A 21431-nucleotide genomic window follows, 5' to 3' on the forward strand; every position below is an offset into this window, starting at 1 on the left:
TATATTTTTGATCCACATATAATGTTCAAAAAAATTTAATAAAAACATCAAATTTGCCAAGAACCAAATTTAACATTTTCTAAGAATACCAGGTCTTTGCTTTCTCAAGTTTCCCCCTTTAGGTAAGAGTAATTCCCCCTTCCAGCTTAGGAAAAATATTTGATTTCATCAACCTCAGGGCAGCGCAGGGAATGAAATGCACAGGCCAGTACATGGTGTTGTGGGGTTGGGTAGCTGGCCCTGGCTACAGCTGATCCCCATTCAGGCAGAACAACGCCAACAAGCCACCACTTCTGCTCAGGAGAGCTTCAGCTATGTAACACACACCCAAGCTTTTTGTTCTTCTCCCAGCTCTGCTGCAAGAAGGCTTCTTAGCCAGGACTTGGCTGCACACTGACAGCTTGAATGTAAAGACAGAGGCTTAAGATGCCATCTCTTGGTTGTCAAAGCAGCTCCTCCTCTGTGAGTTAAGGAAATCACTCACAGAGACTATGCTAAATTGAACTTCAAGTCAATAAATACGCTATGAAAGAGAAAAGATCTAATTTTCTAACCCTTAGAGGGCTGGAATATTTTATTTCCAGAAAACTAACATGGGCTATCTCATTAGGACTTTTATCTGTGGAAGGCTTTCCTCATCATGTGGTACCTACACCATGCATCTGTATAAATGGTGTAAGCCATAAAAATAAATGTCTCTGGACTGCCAACACAGTATTTCTAGCTACAAAAACCATTAACAATTTAATTCAAAAGACACCAGTTGTACACTGGTGTTTAGGACTAAGATATTACAAAGACCCAAGTGACTGGCTGCCATTCACCCTCACTTCTCAGGATCTCTGGGTAGGAGGAGACCAAATTACATCTGTAACATTTAACCGCCTGGACCTAAAATTCAAGACTATGCAGGGTCCACAGTCTGGCTTCCTCCGACTTTTGTAGCTCTGTTCTTCACTGTACCCCCAGGAGTCCCCAACTCTGACAAAACAAGCCCGTGTTTGCTGCCTCCACTCTTCCCTCTCTAGCCCCACTCCACCTTAGCCTGTGAAGCCAAAACCAACCTGTCTGCTTTCTACATAGCTGACAATGATATCTCCCTTCTCTATCTCCATGCCACTGACTCTCCCAACGTGGCTGTGCACAGGACACCATTAAGAACACAGCGTCCCCAGAGTTAACATTCCTCACACAGGGACTGGTGGTAACCTCAGGTTCTCAGGGTGACTCCTCATTCTGCTGTGTGCTTTGTGGCATACACAACAGGGAGAAATGGGTACAGTGGCTGGTGGCAGAGTCATCAGATTTGGTGATAAAAGATCTCTGAACTCTCCCCACCACCCAAGTATGCCAAGGGCCCACTGAACAACTCACTCAGTACCACACCCATTTCCTACACTGAACTCCAACCACATATGAAGTCCTCACACAGCAGAAAAGTGCTTCATACACCAAACACCATGTATGGCAGCTCTGTCTTGCATACATGTTTTTACAATGTTCACAGCCAATGGAACAAAACAGAAGCACTCTTCCAAGAAACAGAAGTACCAAGAGTCCATGACACATTAGAAAGAGAAACGTCACAAGAACCACACTTTCTCTCCCTTCTTCTTAGCCAGCCATGGGGAGAACATTATTAAACAATCCACTGCAAAATGCTGGCAGGAAGTCAGCTTTGGTTACATTTTCAAAAAATAAATGACTTAAAAGGTGGAAATTTCCTGGGCCTTTTAATTAGCTCCAAAAAGTCTGAGGAGGAGCATGGCAGAAATTGTAATTTGGTCATCAGACTCAGGGCCTCCATGGTGTAAAACCACAGACACCCACAAAGGCATGGCCACAGGTGGGCCTCACTGCTACCGTAGGCATACACACAGCTGTTCAGACTCCAAGTGCGATTCAGCTGCATCACCATGAGCCATAGATTCGAAGACCCCATGCCCAACCATGACCTTCAGGAAGATTCACACTTTTATAAGACAGCTTCCCAGGCAGCTCTGGTCACCTGCCAGATGTGGGAATCACCGACACACCAAACTCTCAAGCCACACAGTGTGTGCACATTCCCTGATATACACAGCTCAGTCTATGCCCATAAATCCCTGTCACGTGCAGAAAAAAGAAAAAGTGGTGGGATATATAAAGTCCAAGCAAAAGAGGTATTTACTGTGGCAGTCATCAGGTTTAAGAATTGTTTACATGTAACCTCTAAGTTTCAGAATAAAACCGAGGTCAATGTTTTTAGAAATTTAAGGAAGTAGAATAAATCTTTAATCAAGCAGATCAAAGTTATTACAAATCCCCTGAAAATGTCACTTATTTTCCTACAAGGAAATGACAAAATAATGTTAACAACCTATAGTAACATACATGACATAATATAAAAGTACAATTTGTTTCTCCAATTAAGGAAACTATTTAGTCTGTAAACTCAACCTCTAACAGAATTAACAAGGCCTCACATTATTTACTAAGTGGTGATTTACCTCTATGTGAGTGATTTAGAAATTCTCCAAATATCAATATGATTCTACCAGCTTCTTAGGATGGAGCCCATTTGGAATGTCTTATCGAAATCTTTTTTTTTTTTTAATTTATTTATTATTATTATACTTTAGGTTTTAGGATACATGTGCGCAACGTGCAGGTTAGTTACATATGTATACATGTGCCATGCTGGTGCGCTGTACCCACTAACTCGTCATCTAGCATTAGGTATATCTCCCAATGCTATCCCTCCCTGCTCCCCCCACCCTGCCTTTTCTTTTTTTTTTGTATTTCAAAATAGTACCTTAGCTTCTCTTGAGACGCTTTTTTTTTCTTTCAATTGAGATGGAGTCTCATTCTGTTGCCCAGGCTGGAGTGCAATGGCAAGATCTCTGCTCACTGCAACCTCCGCCCCCTCGGGTTCAAGTGATTCTCCTACCTCCGCCTCCTGAGTAGCTGGGACTACAGGCGTGCACAACGGCCCGCCGAATTTTTTTGTATTTTTAGTAGAGACGGGGTTTCGCCATGTTGGCCAGGCTGGTCTCTAACTCCTGACCTCAGGTGATCTGCCTGCTTTGGCCTCCCAAAGTGCTGGGATTACAGGCATGAGCCACCGCACCCAGCCTGAGACACTTTTAAGTATGGGAGGTTGCTACAATTATTAATTCCAACTCTTAGAGACTGACTTTTCTCATTCATTCGTTTCGAAGTTTTGTCTTGTTCTAAAATATCTTGATTACGGTTTTGGCATATATGAAGCATAAAAACTGCTGATTTTAAGGAGAAACTGACCAAACGAATACCTCTACCATAAAGTGAATGAAATACAAGGAAAAAAATTAGTAGGCCATAATTCTGAACTAAATTAACACACTTAATATAAAAAATGATCATGTACTGAAGTTACAAAGCAACCATCAACAAATTCCAAATAATTAACATTATATAGGTCATGTTCTCTGAACACAGTGCAATCAAATTTTTAAAAAATTCAACTGGATCCTGGATCATACATTCACAAACACACAGCTATAAAGAACATTACTGAAACAATAATTATAGAGAAACTTTTGAGTATGAACTTATCTTAGATGGCATTATTGTGTAAATATTAAATTTCTTTGCTATACTAAGAGTATTGCCGTTTGCATAGGAAAACAGCCTGGTTTCAGTGCTAGCGTATTTCCAAGTGACGTATCATAATGATGTCTGCAACTTAATTAAAAATGACTCAGCAAAAAGATAAAATAGAAATAGAAAGGAGAGGCTGGGCATGGTGGCTCACGCCTGTAATCCCAGCATTTTGGGAGGCCAAGGTGGGCAGATCACCTGAGGTTAAGGGTTTCAAGACCAGCCTGGTCAACATGGTGGAACCCTGTCTCTACTAAAAATACAAAAAATTAGCTGGGTGTGGTGGTGCACGCCTGTAGTCCCAGCTACTCAGGAGGCTGAGGCAGGAGAAACGCTTGAACCCAGGAGGCGGAGGTTACAGTGAGCCAAGATCAGGTCACTGCACTCCAGCCTGGGTTAGAGATCGAGACTCCGTCTCAAAAAGAAAAAAAAAAGAAAGAGAAGAGAGAGTTAGGGGACAGGGAGAGAAATAACTGCAAATGTGGCAAAACAGTAACAACCGGTAAATCTAGGTGAAGGATATATACTGATTGTGCTACTCTTTCCAATTTTCCGAGTAAAAAGTCTTCGGAGAAAAATGCAAATTCACAGTGTTGCAGTTTGCACTTCTAGTTTGAAAACTATCCAGAAGTGAGTTCCATAACCATGGGATACAGGTAAAATGATGCTTAGGGTTGTACAAACTTAAGCACATGTATTGTCAAGAAAAACAAAATCAAGGCCAGGCGTGGTGGCCCACACCTGTAATCCCAGCACTTTGGGAGGCCAAGGCGGGTGGATCATGAGGTCAGCAGTTCAAGACCAGCCTGACCAACATGGTGAAACCTCGTCTGTACTAAAAATACAAAAATTAGCCGGGCATGGTGGCACACGCCTGTAATCCCAGCTACTCAGGAGGCTGAGGCAGGAGAGTCACTTGAACCCAGGAGACAGAGGTTGCAGTGAGCCAAGACTGCGCCACTGCACTCCAGCCTGGGCAATGGAGCGAGACTCCGTCTCAAAAAAAAAAGAAAAAGAGAAACAGAATCCAATGAGTTTAATTCAACTCAAGAAATGAAGAAGAAAACCACTGAAAGCCCAATAAAGTTGAAGGAAGGAAGAAGAAAAATGAGATAGGAGCAGAAAGAGAAAAACAAAAACAATAACTGAGCAATAAAACCAAAAAGCTGGTTCTTTTAAAAGATTAACGACAGATCTCTAGCAAGACTGATTTAAAAACAAAAGGAGTAAAGGCACAAATACTACTTGAAAATGTGAAGGAAAGGATAACTACAGATACTCCAGAGTTTTTTTTTTTTGTGACCAGTCAACAGTATAGTTTTTAAGTCCTAAGAGAATTCTTTGTCAATCAAATTGAAAGTGAATAAAATATACATTATCCAAATAGACTCAAGAAGAGACAGAAAACCGGGATAAACTTTAACCTATGTTTTAAAAAGGAAAGTATAGTTCAAAGTCTTCCTCCCATCCTTGAAAGACATCTACCCATATAATACCTATCTTAAATAAACTTTCAGAGAATAGGAAGAGGAAAAGCTACCCAATCTATCTTATATAGTATAACCTTGATAACAAACTTAGAGAAGGACCCTATGACAAAATAAAACTATAGATCAAAATTTATAATCCATTGCACAAATATAAAATACTGAAAAGAATGGGCTGCGGGCTGCATCACTGTTAATGTACCCTGGTATTAATGAGGGACGAACACTTTCTGGGTGATAACCTTAAAACCAGTTATTAATATACTTTACACTAAAATTAAAAAAGACAAAAAACACAAACTTTCCTAATAAGATGGACACAGGACAAAACAAAAAGACTAAAGGACATCACGACAATGAACTAAATGATTTTCTGTTTGTGGCCTGCCACACTATCTGGAAAAGAATATAATTTTCCTGCCATGATTTGCTCTTCAAAAATACACATCTGCCATCTGATATTTAATGATCTCTTGATTAAAATGTCATGGCTTGAACATTTGAAGGGGACCTCCAGTTAAACAAGGCAGATCAAACACCTCTGCTCTACCTGAAACTCCTCTAAAATAACCGTAAAAGGAGCAGGGAGATTAAATCGTAAGAACTAAGAGGATAGGAGAAACAACATTGTGAAGCTAGAAAACATGTCTCTGCCAACAGCGAAAGCGGGGCCAAAAGCAAACAGCTGCAAACTGAACAACCTCAGAAAGGTTCAGGACAGGGGACCTCCAATGTTGGTCTAAGAGAGGAAACAGAGTGCACTGGAAACAGGAAAATGAATATAAGATGCCACACTGAAAACTGGAGAATTAGGTGAAGTCTGCACAACACTCTCCATGGTTCTCCTCAACGTGAGGCTAAGATACCAGCAGCCAAGCCTGCATCCTTGAGACAGGGGCTGATGGTTCTTTAGAGCAATGAGCAGACATTCAAAAACCATGATATTTCAGAGACAGAATAATAAAATAACAAAAACTCACACACAAAGAAAAATAGAGAAAAAGTATGAAGGGAAAAAATACAATATTCTTAGTGAGAAAATAGAAGGTATTACATAAAACATAAAAGAACAGGATACTATTTTAAAAAGTTCCGAGACCAAAATGGAGCTGTAAGATGTGAAGTCTAACATTTGAATGAGTTCTGGAAAGTGAGAACAAAGAAGAAAGGGGAGAAAAATCAAAGAACATTAAAAATATTTTTCCAAAACACAGGGGAAAAAGCCCAGCAAGTATGCAGAACAAAAGATAAAAGGGACCCATACGAAGGCACGTCATTGTGAAATTTCAGAAGACTGGAAATGAGAAAATCCTAAAAGCTTCCAGAGGAAAAAAACAAAAACAAAACCGTCAAATAAGATGAAACTAGAATGGCTTCAGTGGTAATACTGGAACAATCTCTTCAAAATCAAGGAAATTATGAATTATAACCTAAAATTCTATACCCTAGCAAATACATTAATTGGCAGGACAAAATAAAAATGACTTCAGATATACAAGCTTCAAAAAAACATTAATTTCCCATAATCCCTTTAAAGAAAGCTACGAGAGAATGTATGAAACACCCCCTTTGAGGGCTAAGATCCCAGAGAGAACTTCTCTAAGAAATCAGAATTCCCACTAACTGATCTTCAGCAGTTGTTAAATCAACAGAGCAGATGTCACTTTAAGAAACAGAAAATGGGCTAGGCGCGGTGGCTCACGCCTGTAATCCCAGCACTTTGGGAGGCCAAGGCAGGTGGATCACGAGGTAAGCCATCGAGACCATCCTGGCTAACATGGTAAAACCCCGTTTCTACTAAATATACAAAAAAAAAAATAAAAAAATAAAAAAATAAAAAAAAAATTAGCCAGGTGTGGTGGTGCACGCCTGTAGTCCCAGCTACTTGGGAGGCCGAAGCAGGAGAATTGATTGAACCTGGGAGGGGGAGGTTGCAGTGAGCCGAGATCGCACTATTGCACTCCAGCCTAGGCGACGGAGCGAGGCTCCATCTCAAAAAAACAAAACAAAAAAAACCCCACAAAATGCTGAGGTGAAATTTTACACATGTAGCTAGACAACTGGTAAAAACTCATTAATGAAGCCCAGGCATTTAAAACTTGGGGAATTACACTACGAAGTTCCATTCAGATAAGCCTTTCAACTTTTGCACTAGGAAAATATTTGGTTTCATTAAAGCCCATCTGGTTTTCTAAGACATGCACACACATTCCCACTCACATATACCTGGATAAACCTGGGTGATTCATAGGATCAGCTACACCTATCAGCATAGTACCCTACCAGCTAAGCGCTGTTATGCTACTGAATGAAAAAATTTACACCCTGCTTTTCAGAGTTCACTGCTAATTTCACCTGTAAGGAGTCACATTAACAAGAAAATCTGTCACATGTGGGAAGTGCTATACTACACATAAAACTTCCTTATTGTTTTATAAGTCAAAATATCTTCTTTTGCTTACTTTTCACTAATTAACCTTGTTTTAGTCATTTTAGAGTGATTAAGAAAAATTAGGCCGGGCGTGATAGTGGCTCACACCTATAATCCCAGCCCTCTGGGAGGCCGAGGCGGGTGGATCACCTGAGGTCAGGAGTTCGAGACTAGCCTGGCCAACATGGTGAAACCCCATCTCTACTTAAAAAAAAAAAAAAAAAAAAAAAAAAATTAGCTGGGGGTAGTAGTGCATGCCTGTAATCTCAGCTACTTGGGAGGCTGACGCAGGAGAATCGCTTGAACCTGGGAGATAGAGGTTGCAGTGAGCCGAGATCACACCATTGCACTCCAGCCTGGGTGACAAGAGCGAAACTCCATCTCAAAAAAAAAAAAAAAAAAAAAAAGAAGTGTGAGAATAAGGTTCTCTTACTTTCATCCAGAACCATCCGTCCTGATACCAACATCTTTCAACTGCTGATTTAGTTTTGTCTCTAGCTCCTGTCACAACAAAATCACAAGTCTCTTATTCACTGACAGAGTTAAAATCAACTACAAGTCTTCCAAATGCCCCTGAAAATCAACACTACTATTTTGTTTGTATATTGGTTTTTAAATTACACACTAAAAAAGGGTTTCCACCATGTCTAGTACGCCTAACCCCAAAAAACTTGATATTAAGGTTTTAATGTTTGAACAATAAATTTTGTGAAAAATGAGTTTAAAACCATGATTTTAAAAGAACACTTCAATGTCTAAAATAATTTACTTTATAAGAAAATGTAAAAAACCCGATAGGGCTCTTCTAAAGCACTGACTCTGGTTTTTCTGAATCATTTCTTTGTATGTCACGTGCACAAACACACACTCGTTATTTGACAGCACTGAATCCAATGCATTGCTTCTTTTCACAAGGGCGTTGAATCGGTCTATCCCTTCCTCTAGGCAAAGTAAGATTTCGTACAAAAGCCAAAGTTAACATACAACTAAAGCTATGCTGTCTAAAACAGGAGTGTTACAGATGAGGCATTAGCTTTAGACCCAGCCGAGCAGCTACTCCTGGAGTAGGCAAGGCAAAGGGTGATTAAGTAATTTCATCTAATGCAAGAACCCTAGCCACTTTCTGCATCCTGCACTCATGCTTTAAGGAACCCAATTTGTTATTTCCTCCTCTCACCAATGACAGCCCTGGCCCCTTGGGTTCTGGAGTACACAGTATTTATCACCAGCTCCCCCTCACCCTGTTAACCCCATGCCAGAAAGAAAAGCATACGCACCTTAAAATCTGTATTATTGATATATTCAAATACCAAAGCTGGTGTCTTTGACTGTAAAAGAGAATATTAATGCTTTTTAAGTACCCAAACAATAATCAATGTAATCTGCTTCTGCCAAAATGGCCCATCCCCAAATCCTACTTAGATAACACAGGGATTCACTCATCAGGGACAGCCTGTCAAGAAAAGTATTCTCTTGAAATGTTATGATTTCCGGAATTTGCTTCAAAATAACTGGGCATAGTGGGAGGTGGGAAGTGGTGGGAGCGTAGGTGAAACAAGGTCGGCCACAGCTGATTAACTGCTCAAGTTGGGTCGTGTGTGAAGGAAGTTCATTACATTTTTCATTGACTTTTGAAAATGGTTGAAAATTTCATAATAAAAAGTTTTAAGAGGAATGTATTCTCCGAATAACCTACCAATGGCCTTAACCAATCTTCAAAGGTTATGTGAGGATTTATACCCTGCAGTGTTCCAGTCTGCCATATACAAAAAAAGTGACACATTTTCATCTTAGTTTAGCAAGCCAGAATTGCACTTGACAGAATTATCATAGGTTGTGGGAATGTATCATAGGTCTTTTGGGGGTCCAAAAGGAAAATATAACCATCCGTGATATTATCAATAAGCTATACTATAATATTATTGCCTTGGCTAGAGACCATTAAAGATTGTCTCATCAAGCAGACCTGTTCCTAAAAACTCATATATAATCAAGTATTTTTAAAGCACTATAATCTTTAATCCAATGAGTACAAAAATGTTCAATATCATCTTATGTAAATCTAGATTTTCAAATAACAGGATTCCTTAATTGAAGTAAAATAATGCTAATTGGCAGTAATAAGCTTTCAAAATTGGGAGAAAGTAGGGACTTAAGGGGTTATAGAAAAAAAAATCACCTAGAAATCTTTTGCTCAAGAACCATGTGAAAGTTACCTAGGAAACAGGCCACAGGGCAGCATGCAGATCTCTGCGAGGACAACTCAAGAGTCCAAACAGCAGCCCCAGTAGCAACCATGATTAAAAATTCTTCACCAGCCCAAAGCTGTAAGGGTTTCATCAATATTACCACTTCTCTCTACAGGCTGTGGAGTAAGCCTGACCTTCTAATAGACAAGGGGGCCCTGTTGATTTTTGTCATCTTCAACTTACTTGTCTTACATATCATGTAAAACATACACATACTTTAACAAATTAAGTTCTGCTAACTTAAAGAAAAAGCAAAACAAAGATGCTCCTGGTATACCACATACTGACTCACATTTTAAAAATTATTCTGAAATTCCTATTTTTACATGGTGCTCATTTTTCAATGGGTACTCATTTCTAATGTAGCCCATTTTCAAACATGAGGCAGTCCAGAACTAGTCATTATAAAATCAATTTGTGCTAAAAGGACAGGATATCTTAAAGGCCAATTAGTTACAATCTGGTATACAACCATCCCTTCCTTTCTCAGTCTTCTCAGGGTCCAGAAGGAAAAACTTTCCTTACGCTTCAACAATACTGTGTAATCTTGAGTGAATTTTTTCACCTCTGCAAACTACGGTTTTCTCATCTGTACAATGTAAACAATAAATGGTACCCACCCACCCCAATGGGCTGTTGTGAAGACATGTGAGTGACATGGCACAGTTGGGCACTTGGAATGTGCCCAGCACATAGTAAGCACTCAATGCATGTTAGCTATTATATTATTATCAGGATGTCTTTAGCAGCCAGAAGCAAAAACCTATTTCTTTAATAAACAAAACTATCGTGGGAGGATAACAGGGAAATATCTGAGGTAGAGCAGGTGGAGAACGGCAACGGGACAAGAAGGGGTACAAAAGTGGGGAGGTGAGGTGTCTCCAACCTTAGCTAATCAAAAACACCTAAGGTTAAGTTACTCCCTAGGGAGAGAAAACAAAATTAAACAGCACATTTAAAATGGCTACAAACTAAGCACTGACAAAAATATTTTAGTCTATCTGCATATGCAACGTGAGCCCTAATGGCATATGCTGATTTAAGGGAAAGAAGAAGACTTCTTCAAAGGGTCAGTGGAGCTGGGACCTGCTCAGACCTTTATGCCAGGCGTCCACGTGGAGATATTCATTCTTTCCTTGTGTAAGCATGACATTTTCAAATGTCATGCTTACTTAAATGAGGTAGAGTAACACAAATTGGCAGTAACGAACTTTCAAAACTGGAAAAAGGCTGGGGCTTAAAGGAGACATTCAGCAAACATTTGTGGGCTGAATCAAAATAGTGAAGTACAAACCCAGAAAAGGGATTTTTCTCTGTACACTTTAAGGTTCCATCGCAGTGGTGGTAGCTGTTTTATCACTGGGCCACCATGATTTTTTTCTGGTTTTCAAACCAGTCAGTAGTTAAGACAAACACCACCACCCCCACTGTATCATTACGTGAGGTTCTGTGTGTTAAACAACCCCCCATATCCACACCCCAGTCTACTAGTATACTCCCCCAACCATTTGGCACCTACCACGGGGTCCTTTACAGTGTCAATCAGCTTAATGATATTTGTTCCACCACGAAGGTTCTCCAGAATCTTAACCTCTCGTTTTATCTTCTTTTTCTTCACTGGCTTAAATACACAAGAGTAATCAGAAGTGAGACTCCTTTTGAAGTAATAAATAAAACTTTAAAACAATGTTAGCCAATCAGATGGATAGTATGCTATCTTGTACACTCTGTTGTGTTAAAGAGTGTGCCTAAATTTGAAGAGAAAAAACTGAAATAGAATGGGCTTGCCCATAAGAACCTTTAACATTAAGTTAAATAATTTACAGACTCATACAGCTTATGTGTCAAGATCTTTAAGTAGTTACATTGAGGGCACTTAAAAATTTTGAATACCCATATCACACTTTAAAAATAAAACTTGTGCTTACTAGATAACTGCCAAGTGGAAAATATAGCTCTGAACAGCTGTATATCATGCACTCACAAATGGAAAAACTGAAACAAAATGGTGAGACACCTGCTCTTCCAATGAGTTACATGTAATTTTGTCTTTCAGGAGTGAAAGACCAGTTCACTGACATCAGGTTACAAACTTGCTTCCCAGCTGCTGGCTCTCATTTCCTGTCACCACTCCCATTTCCTTAATATCTAGAATCTGAAATCCGCACAGAGCCAGTTAATGTTTCCCAACAGATCCCATTCCTGAAGAAAGAAATGTTGAATCAGGAAAGGAGAAATCAATCTGATACAACAGTGACTGAACACTTCTATCTAACTTTTCAGTCTGCTGGAAAGATTAAAGGCTTTAAAAATAATTACTCTCATTATACATATTACTCCTTGTCTTAAATGAGCTAAAGAGTTTGAAGAATAGAAACAGTTCCGAAAAAGTAAGTCTATCATAATCAAGTATGCTTTATAAGGCACTCAGAATGGTGACCAGAACACAGTAAGCACCTAATAAATGATAGTGTTATTTTCATATTTTTAGTAATTTATTATTTAATAAGTCATTGTGAATCCTCACAAAGTCCTTATGTAGCAGAGGTGAGCTATCTGCCCAAGATCACAGAGCCCACGGCAGAGAGGGGCAGGAATCAAAGCTGGAAGCTGGGCAGTCTGACTGCATGCTATACTCTTGCCACAGTGCTTTTGTTTCCCAAGTGTGGCTAACGGGAGAAACGTAACTAAGGAAAAAAGAGTATTTTATCACTGAGACACTGTTATAATAGCAGAGGCAAAGAGAGGCCAATGGATTTGCCAAGAAATAATAAAGCAAGACTTTTTTTGCCTGTGTGTGGGGTGGGGAAGGGGAGGGGAGGGGGAAAATATAACATACACACATGCCAGAGAAACCTTCATCTTTTGTTGGTCACTAAGATACAGCTTTGAACACATAACAAAACAGACAAGGAGAGGACTATGAAACAAGAGCACTTGCATCACCTATAACAGGGGGCTCGACTGACAGGCTGGGCTCTCGCTGCGTCCTTGTGAGCCAGCTGCCCTGATGATACCCGCTCTCCGCCCGCTGTGCCAGGGTTCCCAGGAGAGCAGATGTGGCTGCTGTGTATGTTCCCCAACTCCACTTAGAAACCTTACTCCTTAGTCCCTTTTTCATTAACGAGGGAGCTCGAAACTTTGGGGAAAAAAAGCACTGTACAATCCGATTAAAAAATAGCCAGGGAAGGACACACTACAAAATAACCGGCCTGTAAGATCAAACATGTCAATGCCATTCATGAAACAAACTAAGCAACTGTTTCAGACTTTTAAAATGTGACAACTGAATGTAACACATGACTACAACTGAATATAATCATGTAATCTGGGATTTTCCTTTGCTATAAAGAACATTATAAGGATAGCTGGCAAATGTGAATGAGAGCTGTAGATTAGCTAACAGCAATGCATCAATGGTTACCTTCTAATTTTTTATTATGGCATTGTAGGGTTATGTAAGAAACTCTATTTTTAGGAAATGCATACCGAAGTATTTAGGGATGACTATGATTTACTCTCAAGCACGTCAGGAAGAAATACGTAACATAAATGTTATTATATAGGTGTGTATATATGTACATATATGTGTGTGTATATGAGAGAGAAAGAGAAGGATAAAGCAAATGTTAACATTTGAGGAGTCTGGGTGAAACAGATATGGGAATTCCTGCAACTTTTTTTAAGTCCAAAATTATGTTAAGAAGTTAAAAGAAACATAAAAACTGGCTTTTTTTTTTTTTTTTTTTTTTGAGACGGAGTCTCACTCCGTGGCCCAGGCTGGAGCACAGTGGCGCAATCTCAGCTCACTGCACCCTCCGCCTCACAGGTTCAAACAATTCTCCTGCCTCAGCCTCCCAAGTAGCTGGGACTACAGGTGTGCGCCCCCAAGCCCAGCTAATTTTTTTGTATTTTTAGTAGAGACGGGGTTTCACCATGTTGGCCAGGGTGATCTCCTCCTGACCTCAGGTGATCCCCCCTGCCTCAGCCTCCAAAAGTGCTGGGATTACAGGCGTGAGCGACTGCGCCCGGCCAAAGCTGGCTATCTTATACTTATAAATTCAGCCAATGCTACCAGTTTAGTTAATGCCTTTCAATGTAAGAAAATTCTAGATTTGTCATCCAATACTGGAAAGCAGCTATAGATTTTTAAGAGTGGTAACAGAGAGGAAAAAAACCCGCAGCCAGAGGCCTATATCCACCAAAAACCCTCTAATCCTAACAGTACTCCTAACTCCTTACAGGGACAACCCATTAGTTGCCTTTATGACGCTGCCCCATGTAAAGTCTTGCATTGCTCTCCGGTTATTCAGCAACAGGTCAGGCCTGGACAACCCAGTTAAGATGACCCTATCTCTCAATACATCTAAAGGTATCTGGCATAGCAACTGAAGCATATTTTGCTGCCCACCAGGTGTCTAACTTAAACTTCCCAAACTAGAGACTGGGAATAGCAGGGCAACTCTGAAGGTGGCACAAAGGAGTCCCAAGTCACAAAGGCAGCTAGAGTCCTCACATGCTGACAAAAGACCAAGAAATGATAAAAAAGGAAAGTGACAGACCCACAGTCCAGGACACTTCCCTCCAAACCATCAAAAACTAAGCTACAGGTAGATCCCTTCAGCCTCAGTTTATTCCTCTGAACTGGAGAGATGCTCGAGAAACTAAACCAATGAGCTCTGAGGAGCTGAAAGTGATCCTTTTAATGTGAATCAGAGATAAAAAGTTAGGATTTATAAGGGAGGATTGTTGGTATCCTAAGGAAAATAAACCTAGTTTTACAGAAATAAGGATGCCTTGACTCTCCTGTCCAGAGCCTGTAGCCGTTCACCACCAGTTACACAAAATGGAGAAAATACATATATTTCCACAACGATCTCACAATTTCACTCTGCATGCTAGAAAAAGTCTCCATCTGGGGTTCATTTATTCCAATTCAGAGACTGTTTAAAAGATTCAAACTCAATCAGTTTAGCTATTGTCCAAACCAATAAAAAAAATTTTTTGTTAACTCGAAGTCTAATAGACAAAGTGGTGAAAAAAAGAACAACTGAACTGACAAATTCAAGACAGGCAGGAACATATCTACAGTTCCTAGCTCTGAAATTTGGGGTTACTTTTACTCTACTACCAAACTAACAACTGCTCCACCAAGATATTAAATTCATCACCTGCAATGAACAATGGTTGCCAGGAATGTAGAAGGACAGAGTAAAAAGAAAGTTCAGCCTGGATGATGGCATGTAATTCACTACCCTGGTGGCATCCCTAAAACCCACTGCACTTGACCTAAATAAAAATATTATCTGAGCAATGTTATTTCATCACAGAAAACTTTTCCTCTTTCAAGTTTCATCACCCCAATTACATGATCTACTCCTTGAGGGTAATTGTTTACTCTCAGGAGTTAAAAATTATTTTAAAAGGCAAGGCATAAATTCAAAATGATAATCAGATACTACCTCACCCAAGTCAGGATAGCTGCTATCAAAAAAAACAGAAAAGAAGCGTTGGCGAGGATGTGGAGAAACAGCCACACTTGTACACTGCAGTCAGAATGTAAAATGGTATAGCCACTATGGAAAGTTCCTCAAAACATTAAACATAGAATTACCTTATGATCCAGCAATTCCACTTCTTGGTCTATACCCAAAAGAAGTGAAGCAGGGTCTTCAGGAGATATTTGTACACTCACATTCAAAGCAGCATTATTCACAATAGCTAAAACATGGAAGCAACCCATCCACTGATGGATGAATGGCTAACAAAATGTGGTATATACATACAATGGAAAATTACGTAGCCTTAAAGTGGAAGGAAATTCTGACGCTTGCAACCGTGATAAACCTGGAGGACATTATGCTGTGCAAAATCATACAGCCACAAAAGGATAAATACTGTACAATTCCACTTCTATGAGGTACCTGGAGTAGTCAAATTCATAGAAACAGTAAGATGGTTGTTGCCAGGAAATGGGGAAGGGAGAAATAGGCAGTTATTGTTTAATGGATAGTTTCCATCTTACAAGATGAAGAGTTATGGAGATGGATGGTAGTGATGGTTGCACAACATCACCCACTGAACTGCACACTTAAGAATGGTTAAGATGGTAAATTTTATGTTATATTATTTTATTTTTTTTAGACGAGTTTCACTCTTGTTGCCCAGGCTGGAGTGCAATGGTGCAATCTCGGCCAACTGCAACCTCTGCCTCCCAGGTTCAAGCGATTCTCCTGCCTTAGCTTCCTGAGTAGCTGGGATTACAGGCGCCCGCCACGATGCCCAGCTAATTTTTTGTATTTTTAGTAGAGACGGAGTTACACCAGGTTGGCCAGGCTGGTCTCGAACTCCTGACCTCAGGTGATCCGCCTGCCTCGGCCTACCAAAGGGCTGGGATTACAGATGTGCGGCACCGTGCCTAGCCTATGTTATATGTATTTTCACACAATTTTTTTTTTTAAAGGCAAGGCATAGAGCAGACCCTTTGAATCTCATCAGGAGAACACTATAACCCTTTCTACTATTGTTTCTGCCTCTAAAATCACTCGCATGACCCAAATGTAATATTGTTATTACCACTATACTTTATTGATCTCTCAGGCCAGGCACTGTTTTAAGCACATTTAATCATCTTAGATGAGCACTATTAACAGTTTTACTTGAGGAAGGACACCAAGGCACAGAGAAGTAATTGTTCGACGTCACAGAGCATCCACAGTTGGAACTAACACCTGAAACCAGGCAGACCACTTCCTAGGCCATACTCTCTCAGGAAAGAAAAGCATTTTGTAGATAAGTAAAACATGACAATCAATCTCTCTACCTATCTGTCTACAGTTTATCTGACTTTCCTAACAACCCTGTGACTTAAGCAGGAAATGTATGCTTATTTCATAGATGAGAAAACAGTCAAGTGGGTATCAATGAAGAAGCTAGTTCTGGAACTCACGCCTTCTGCCCTCTCATTTACAGCACTTCTTACACTACACCACCCTGATGATGAGATGGCAGATCCTGAAATTAAACTCTAGAAACTATCTGGAGCCCTGCTTTATACATGAAAATGGGCACACTATATCAAGGTATTCTTTTCACACGTGGTTTGCTCTCAAATAAACTCATATATTAAAGGGATAAAACTATTAAACTATTAATCTCCAAATCTGCCAAGTGATCATGCTGAGACTTGGAGGAACTCTATGGGTTAAAAAAAAAAAAAAAAAGCATAAAAACACCATTTATTGAGGCTTCAAGAGAATAAAGTAGCATTTTATTTAAGCATTAAACATGCTGCTGTGGATACTAACCATAGACAACGCCTGCCTGGGTCCCTATAGCCCTCTAGGACTCTTGGATTCCACACTTCAACTAGCAACTTACCAAAGTCAAACACTTCCTTTGAGAAAAATAACTCCAAAAATCATTAGAAACGAAGTAACTCCATTTGACTCCTGGTGAGTGCTCCTCAATTCTTCCAGTACAGATCAGTACATCACAAATTCAAACATCCCAGCTAATGTCCTAATTATGCTCCTCGCATCTACCAAGACTTCAGGACAGGTACACAGCGTCCTACACAGAGTGCTTCCAACCCCTGACTACATGACGCTGAGCGTATACATCCTTTCTCTGGGTCTTGGTTGATTTGTAAAAAGGGCCTGGGTTCTAATGGTTTCTAAGTGCCCGCATTCTGCGATTCTGTTTGACACAGGTTAACTGCACTCTTAATCTGTGACTCCCCACTACAATGCTGGAAACAGCCTAGTTCACATACAATTTTTAACATTATTTTTAATGTTAGCAATACTTTAGTAATACTGTTTTCACTACTTTTATACCATGAGACATTAGTGAAAATTAGAATGTACCAAAAACTTAGCCGAATACCACTAATGTGTTGTTTCAGGAAGATGTCTTCATACACATGCCTAAATTTAGGAGGGTAAAAAACTTACCACAGGAGAAGTAAAGAGGAAATAAAGAGGAAAGCACCATTCTGATATAATATAAAGATCACCAACTCACGATGAAGCTTCTAACAAAGATGTATAACCAATGCCCATCCTTTTTAACACTACCTACTGACAACACAGAACTTAAAAAATATCTGCAAATATGCTAAACATGCTTAAAAAGCAAAATTTTAATACCGCCATCCTTTGTTTAAAGCTAAATAATTAATATCTGGGGGAAAATGGATAGTCAATCTGTTTACAAAATAAGACCTCTAAGAGGAAGCCTTATATGGGAATTTCCAAGTCATTTTAGCACTGGTTCAAAATGCTGTTTTTTAAAAATAGTGTTGCTCTTAACTTTTATTCAAGAAATAGCAGTTTAATTTGAAAGATCCCAAGGACCCCAAGAAGTACTGAAATCTACACACACAGGCAGTGTTCATAAAATACTAAAAGTTGTCAAAGGTGGCCACTTTTACTTCTGTGTACACTTTTCTAAGAGGTACTACGAAGGAAATGAAGAATTGATTTTTTTCAAAATCAAAAGATGAAACTTTTGGCACTAATGTAGCTTTCTGCCCTGCCATATAAACCCTTACCATTTTCCTCCTCCTTTTTCTCTCCTCCTCAAAACAATTTGTCAAAAAAAGATACAACCTCTCTATTGATTGGAAAGTTTTAAGATTTTAGCCACAGAATACCACTTGGGGACAGACAGTAAAATTTTGCTCACCAGTTTCTAAATTCCTAAAACTTCTTAGTAGCTCATTTTTTGATCAATACCTGGAAATCTACTAATGCAAATTAAATGATATAAAATTCCTCTGTAGTCACTCATCATCCACCCGTTCTCACATATTGCAAAGAACTGATATGAAATGTTACTGACTACAAAAGTAAGACCGCCTGTCCTCAAGAAAGGCACCCTCTATCTTGGTCACTGTGTGCATAATACAATCCTGCAGCTAAAATACAGCAGGCTTATACAAAAAGGAAGGCTGTTCTAGATTCTTCCAAGTTATGAGCAGCAGGTAGTCTGTTAAGGACCTAATTTCCTATGACCAAGCACCACAATAGTAGCTATTAGTCATAACTTCAACTTATTTGAATAAAGAAACACAACTTTGGCTAAAGACCCTGTTCCCCTGTTCTTTTTAAAAAGTAATACTTTTAATTCACAAAACAACAAAACCACAATAATGCCATTAGTGATATATTACCCCATCCTTCAGACAGGAACAAAACCTGGATAGAAATGCCACTGGGCTTTAAAAAACATAAAGAAGTGAGTCTAGTTTTCACCAGTGGTTTAGGCTGCACTGTGAAAACAAACAACGTCAAGAAGAAACAAGAAACATTTCATTAACTAGGGGCCTCCCAAGTCTGATTCCAGGACACTGGTACCTGTTCCTGTGCTCAACGTTCAGATCCCACAATCCAATGCTAAAATGAACAGTAAGAGATATGAAGAAATAGGAAACAGGAGTTCTGGCTAATGGTCATTCAACATAATGACACTAGGTAGGTTTCTTTGTGCCTAGGTCTCCCATTTGTAAAGATAACCTGCAGCAGCTTACATACTGGGTTTCCTAACATATGCCAAGAATCTTTAGAATAGGGGGAAAGCTAGAGCCTATGAAGCTCTTTGGATGATGAAGCAGCAATGTGATGCTCTCCTAAATGAACATGCTGGTATTTATACATACACCTGAATGCTGTTCCTTTAAAAAAAAAAAAGCACCACAGAAAATCGTACACTTACTCTAAAAATGCTGCCATAGCACAGAAGTTCAGACATTTTTCTGGAATTGCTTTAGAGTCAGCAATTCATTCTTCTGAATATACAGCAGTGGAATATGGATATTCCTAATTTTAATTTACGTTTTGCTTATTTCTTAGATTTGAAGCAGCTTATTGAAAACTTATGCTTATATACATAAAGCTAATGTATGGCTTTCTAAGGTAATTTCCCTGTGACTTAAAAAAACAAACAAACCACCTTGTGACTTCATAAATGCAATTCATATTTAGGGAAGAGAGGAGTCACACTCAGTATCTTCAACATCAGTTCCTCACTTCTCAGCCCCAGTGTGTCTGAGAACACAAATAACTTTGTCTATTTCTCTTTACTGCAATTCTGCTCCTTCATCACTAGGCTAGGATGTTTTGAGTGATGGAGTTAATCATTTTTTCTGAAAGATGATTACCAGAAAGCATAAGCCTGACCCCTCACATTAAACAGGGATTACCTATACCAGCTGCCCTAACACACATAAACAGCTTTTCAATACCACATTCTTAGTCCACAGAACCTCTGTAAAAGGGCCACACTGGAAATCACATGTATGCAAAGTGCTTACATCACTCTTCCGTCTTCTCAATCTCTCACTAAATGACATGTACCCACATGAAATGATCTGGCAATAACGAGGACCCATCACAGATTCTAAGAACTACTTTTTACTATACCCTATAAAACATTATTAAAGCTACACAATCAGTTACCAGAAGGAAAACTTAGCCGACCCTTCATGCTCATTAAAATCATCTTCATCAAATAGATAACAAAAGGCATATCATTATTAAACTCATTGCTAAACCATGTATTAAGATAGTTTTGTTCCAATTATTACTTTAGTAATTATACATGAACTCTTCCACATTTTTACTAGCTGATGAGCAACAATGGCTCTCTGGCTTCCCAACAAGGCTTCTCAGCACTACTGGTGCACTATATCCATCCCACCTGAAACTTTACTGCCAAAGGAAAAAAACAAGTGATTATCCGCTAAAGAATTTCCTTCCACTTGGGCTTGAAATACATTTCTGAAGTCGCTCCAATTTTTTCCAACTTTCTTTCTGGAATAACATAGAACACGCACCAAGAGTAACAAACACAGTGCTCAGGGAGTCCTTAAATTGAGAATGGCTTTTCTGTCTTTTGAATACCTATTTATTTTCTAACAAATGGAGCCCTTTTGGAATTTTTGCTTTAGGGAATTTACATTTTAGAACAAACACTTTACTGAACTTAGAATTGAACTTAGATTTGTGATGTCTGCACATTTTCTTGAAAGTTCACAGGAAAATGGGGTGGAAAAAGAAGTAATGAAGGGACATCAGATAAATAAAATTTGAGCGTGGGCTGGGCACAGTGGCTCACGCCTCTAATCCCAGCAACTATAGGAGGCCTGCAAGGAGTCCTTTTGGAGGACTGCTTGAGCTCAGGAGTTTAAGACCAGCCTGAGCAACATGACCAGACCCTGACTCTACAAAAAAATTTTAAAAATAGCTGGGCGTGGTGGCATGCACCTGTAGTCCCAGCTACTTGGGAGGCTGAGATGGATCACTTGAGCCCAGGAGTTGAAGGCTGCAGTGAACTATGATCTGCACTCCAGCCTGGGTGACAGAGTGAGACTCTGACTCTAAACAAATAAATTAAATTAAATTCAAGCTTGCATTGCCCATTATAGAATGTGACTGGGGTACCTTACAACCTTTTGCCCTGTGGGGAGAAAAATGTTACATACCACTCATAGGACACTCACCTTCAGGATTTTTACAACCACTCTCTCATTGTTGGTGATATTAATGGCCTCAAATACTTCACTATATTTTCCCCGACCAAGTTTTCGAACCAGTTGGTAATCATCTTGATTACTGTAAAAGGAAGAGACACACATAAATG

At 39.5% G+C, this 21431-nt stretch overlaps 1 protein-coding gene across 3 annotated transcripts in view; it reads right to left on the reverse strand.

Moving 5' to 3' along the window:
* CSNK2A2 (casein kinase 2 alpha 2) overlaps positions 1-21431 on the reverse strand; it is a 40395-nt gene that overhangs the window by 17740 nt on the left and 1224 nt on the right. For 2 of the 3 annotated variants that reach the window (XM_009250764.3, XM_063717316.1), the window contains exons 2-4: positions 21292-21403; positions 11308-11409; positions 8817-8867 (exon numbers count right to left, since the gene is read on the reverse strand). In XM_009250764.3, the coding sequence (XP_009249039.2) occupies positions 8817-8867; positions 11308-11409; positions 21292-21403 (265 nt within the window). The remainder of the gene's footprint in view (positions 1-8816; positions 8868-11307; positions 11410-21291; positions 21404-21431) is intronic. The other variant, XM_054533992.2, reaches the window with a different exon arrangement.

The sequence above is a fragment of the Pongo abelii genome, chromosome 18 (genome assembly GCF_028885655.2).
Source record: "Pongo abelii isolate AG06213 chromosome 18, NHGRI_mPonAbe1-v2.0_pri, whole genome shotgun sequence".
Classification (NCBI taxonomy): Eukaryota; Metazoa; Chordata; class Mammalia; order Primates; family Hominidae; genus Pongo; species Pongo abelii.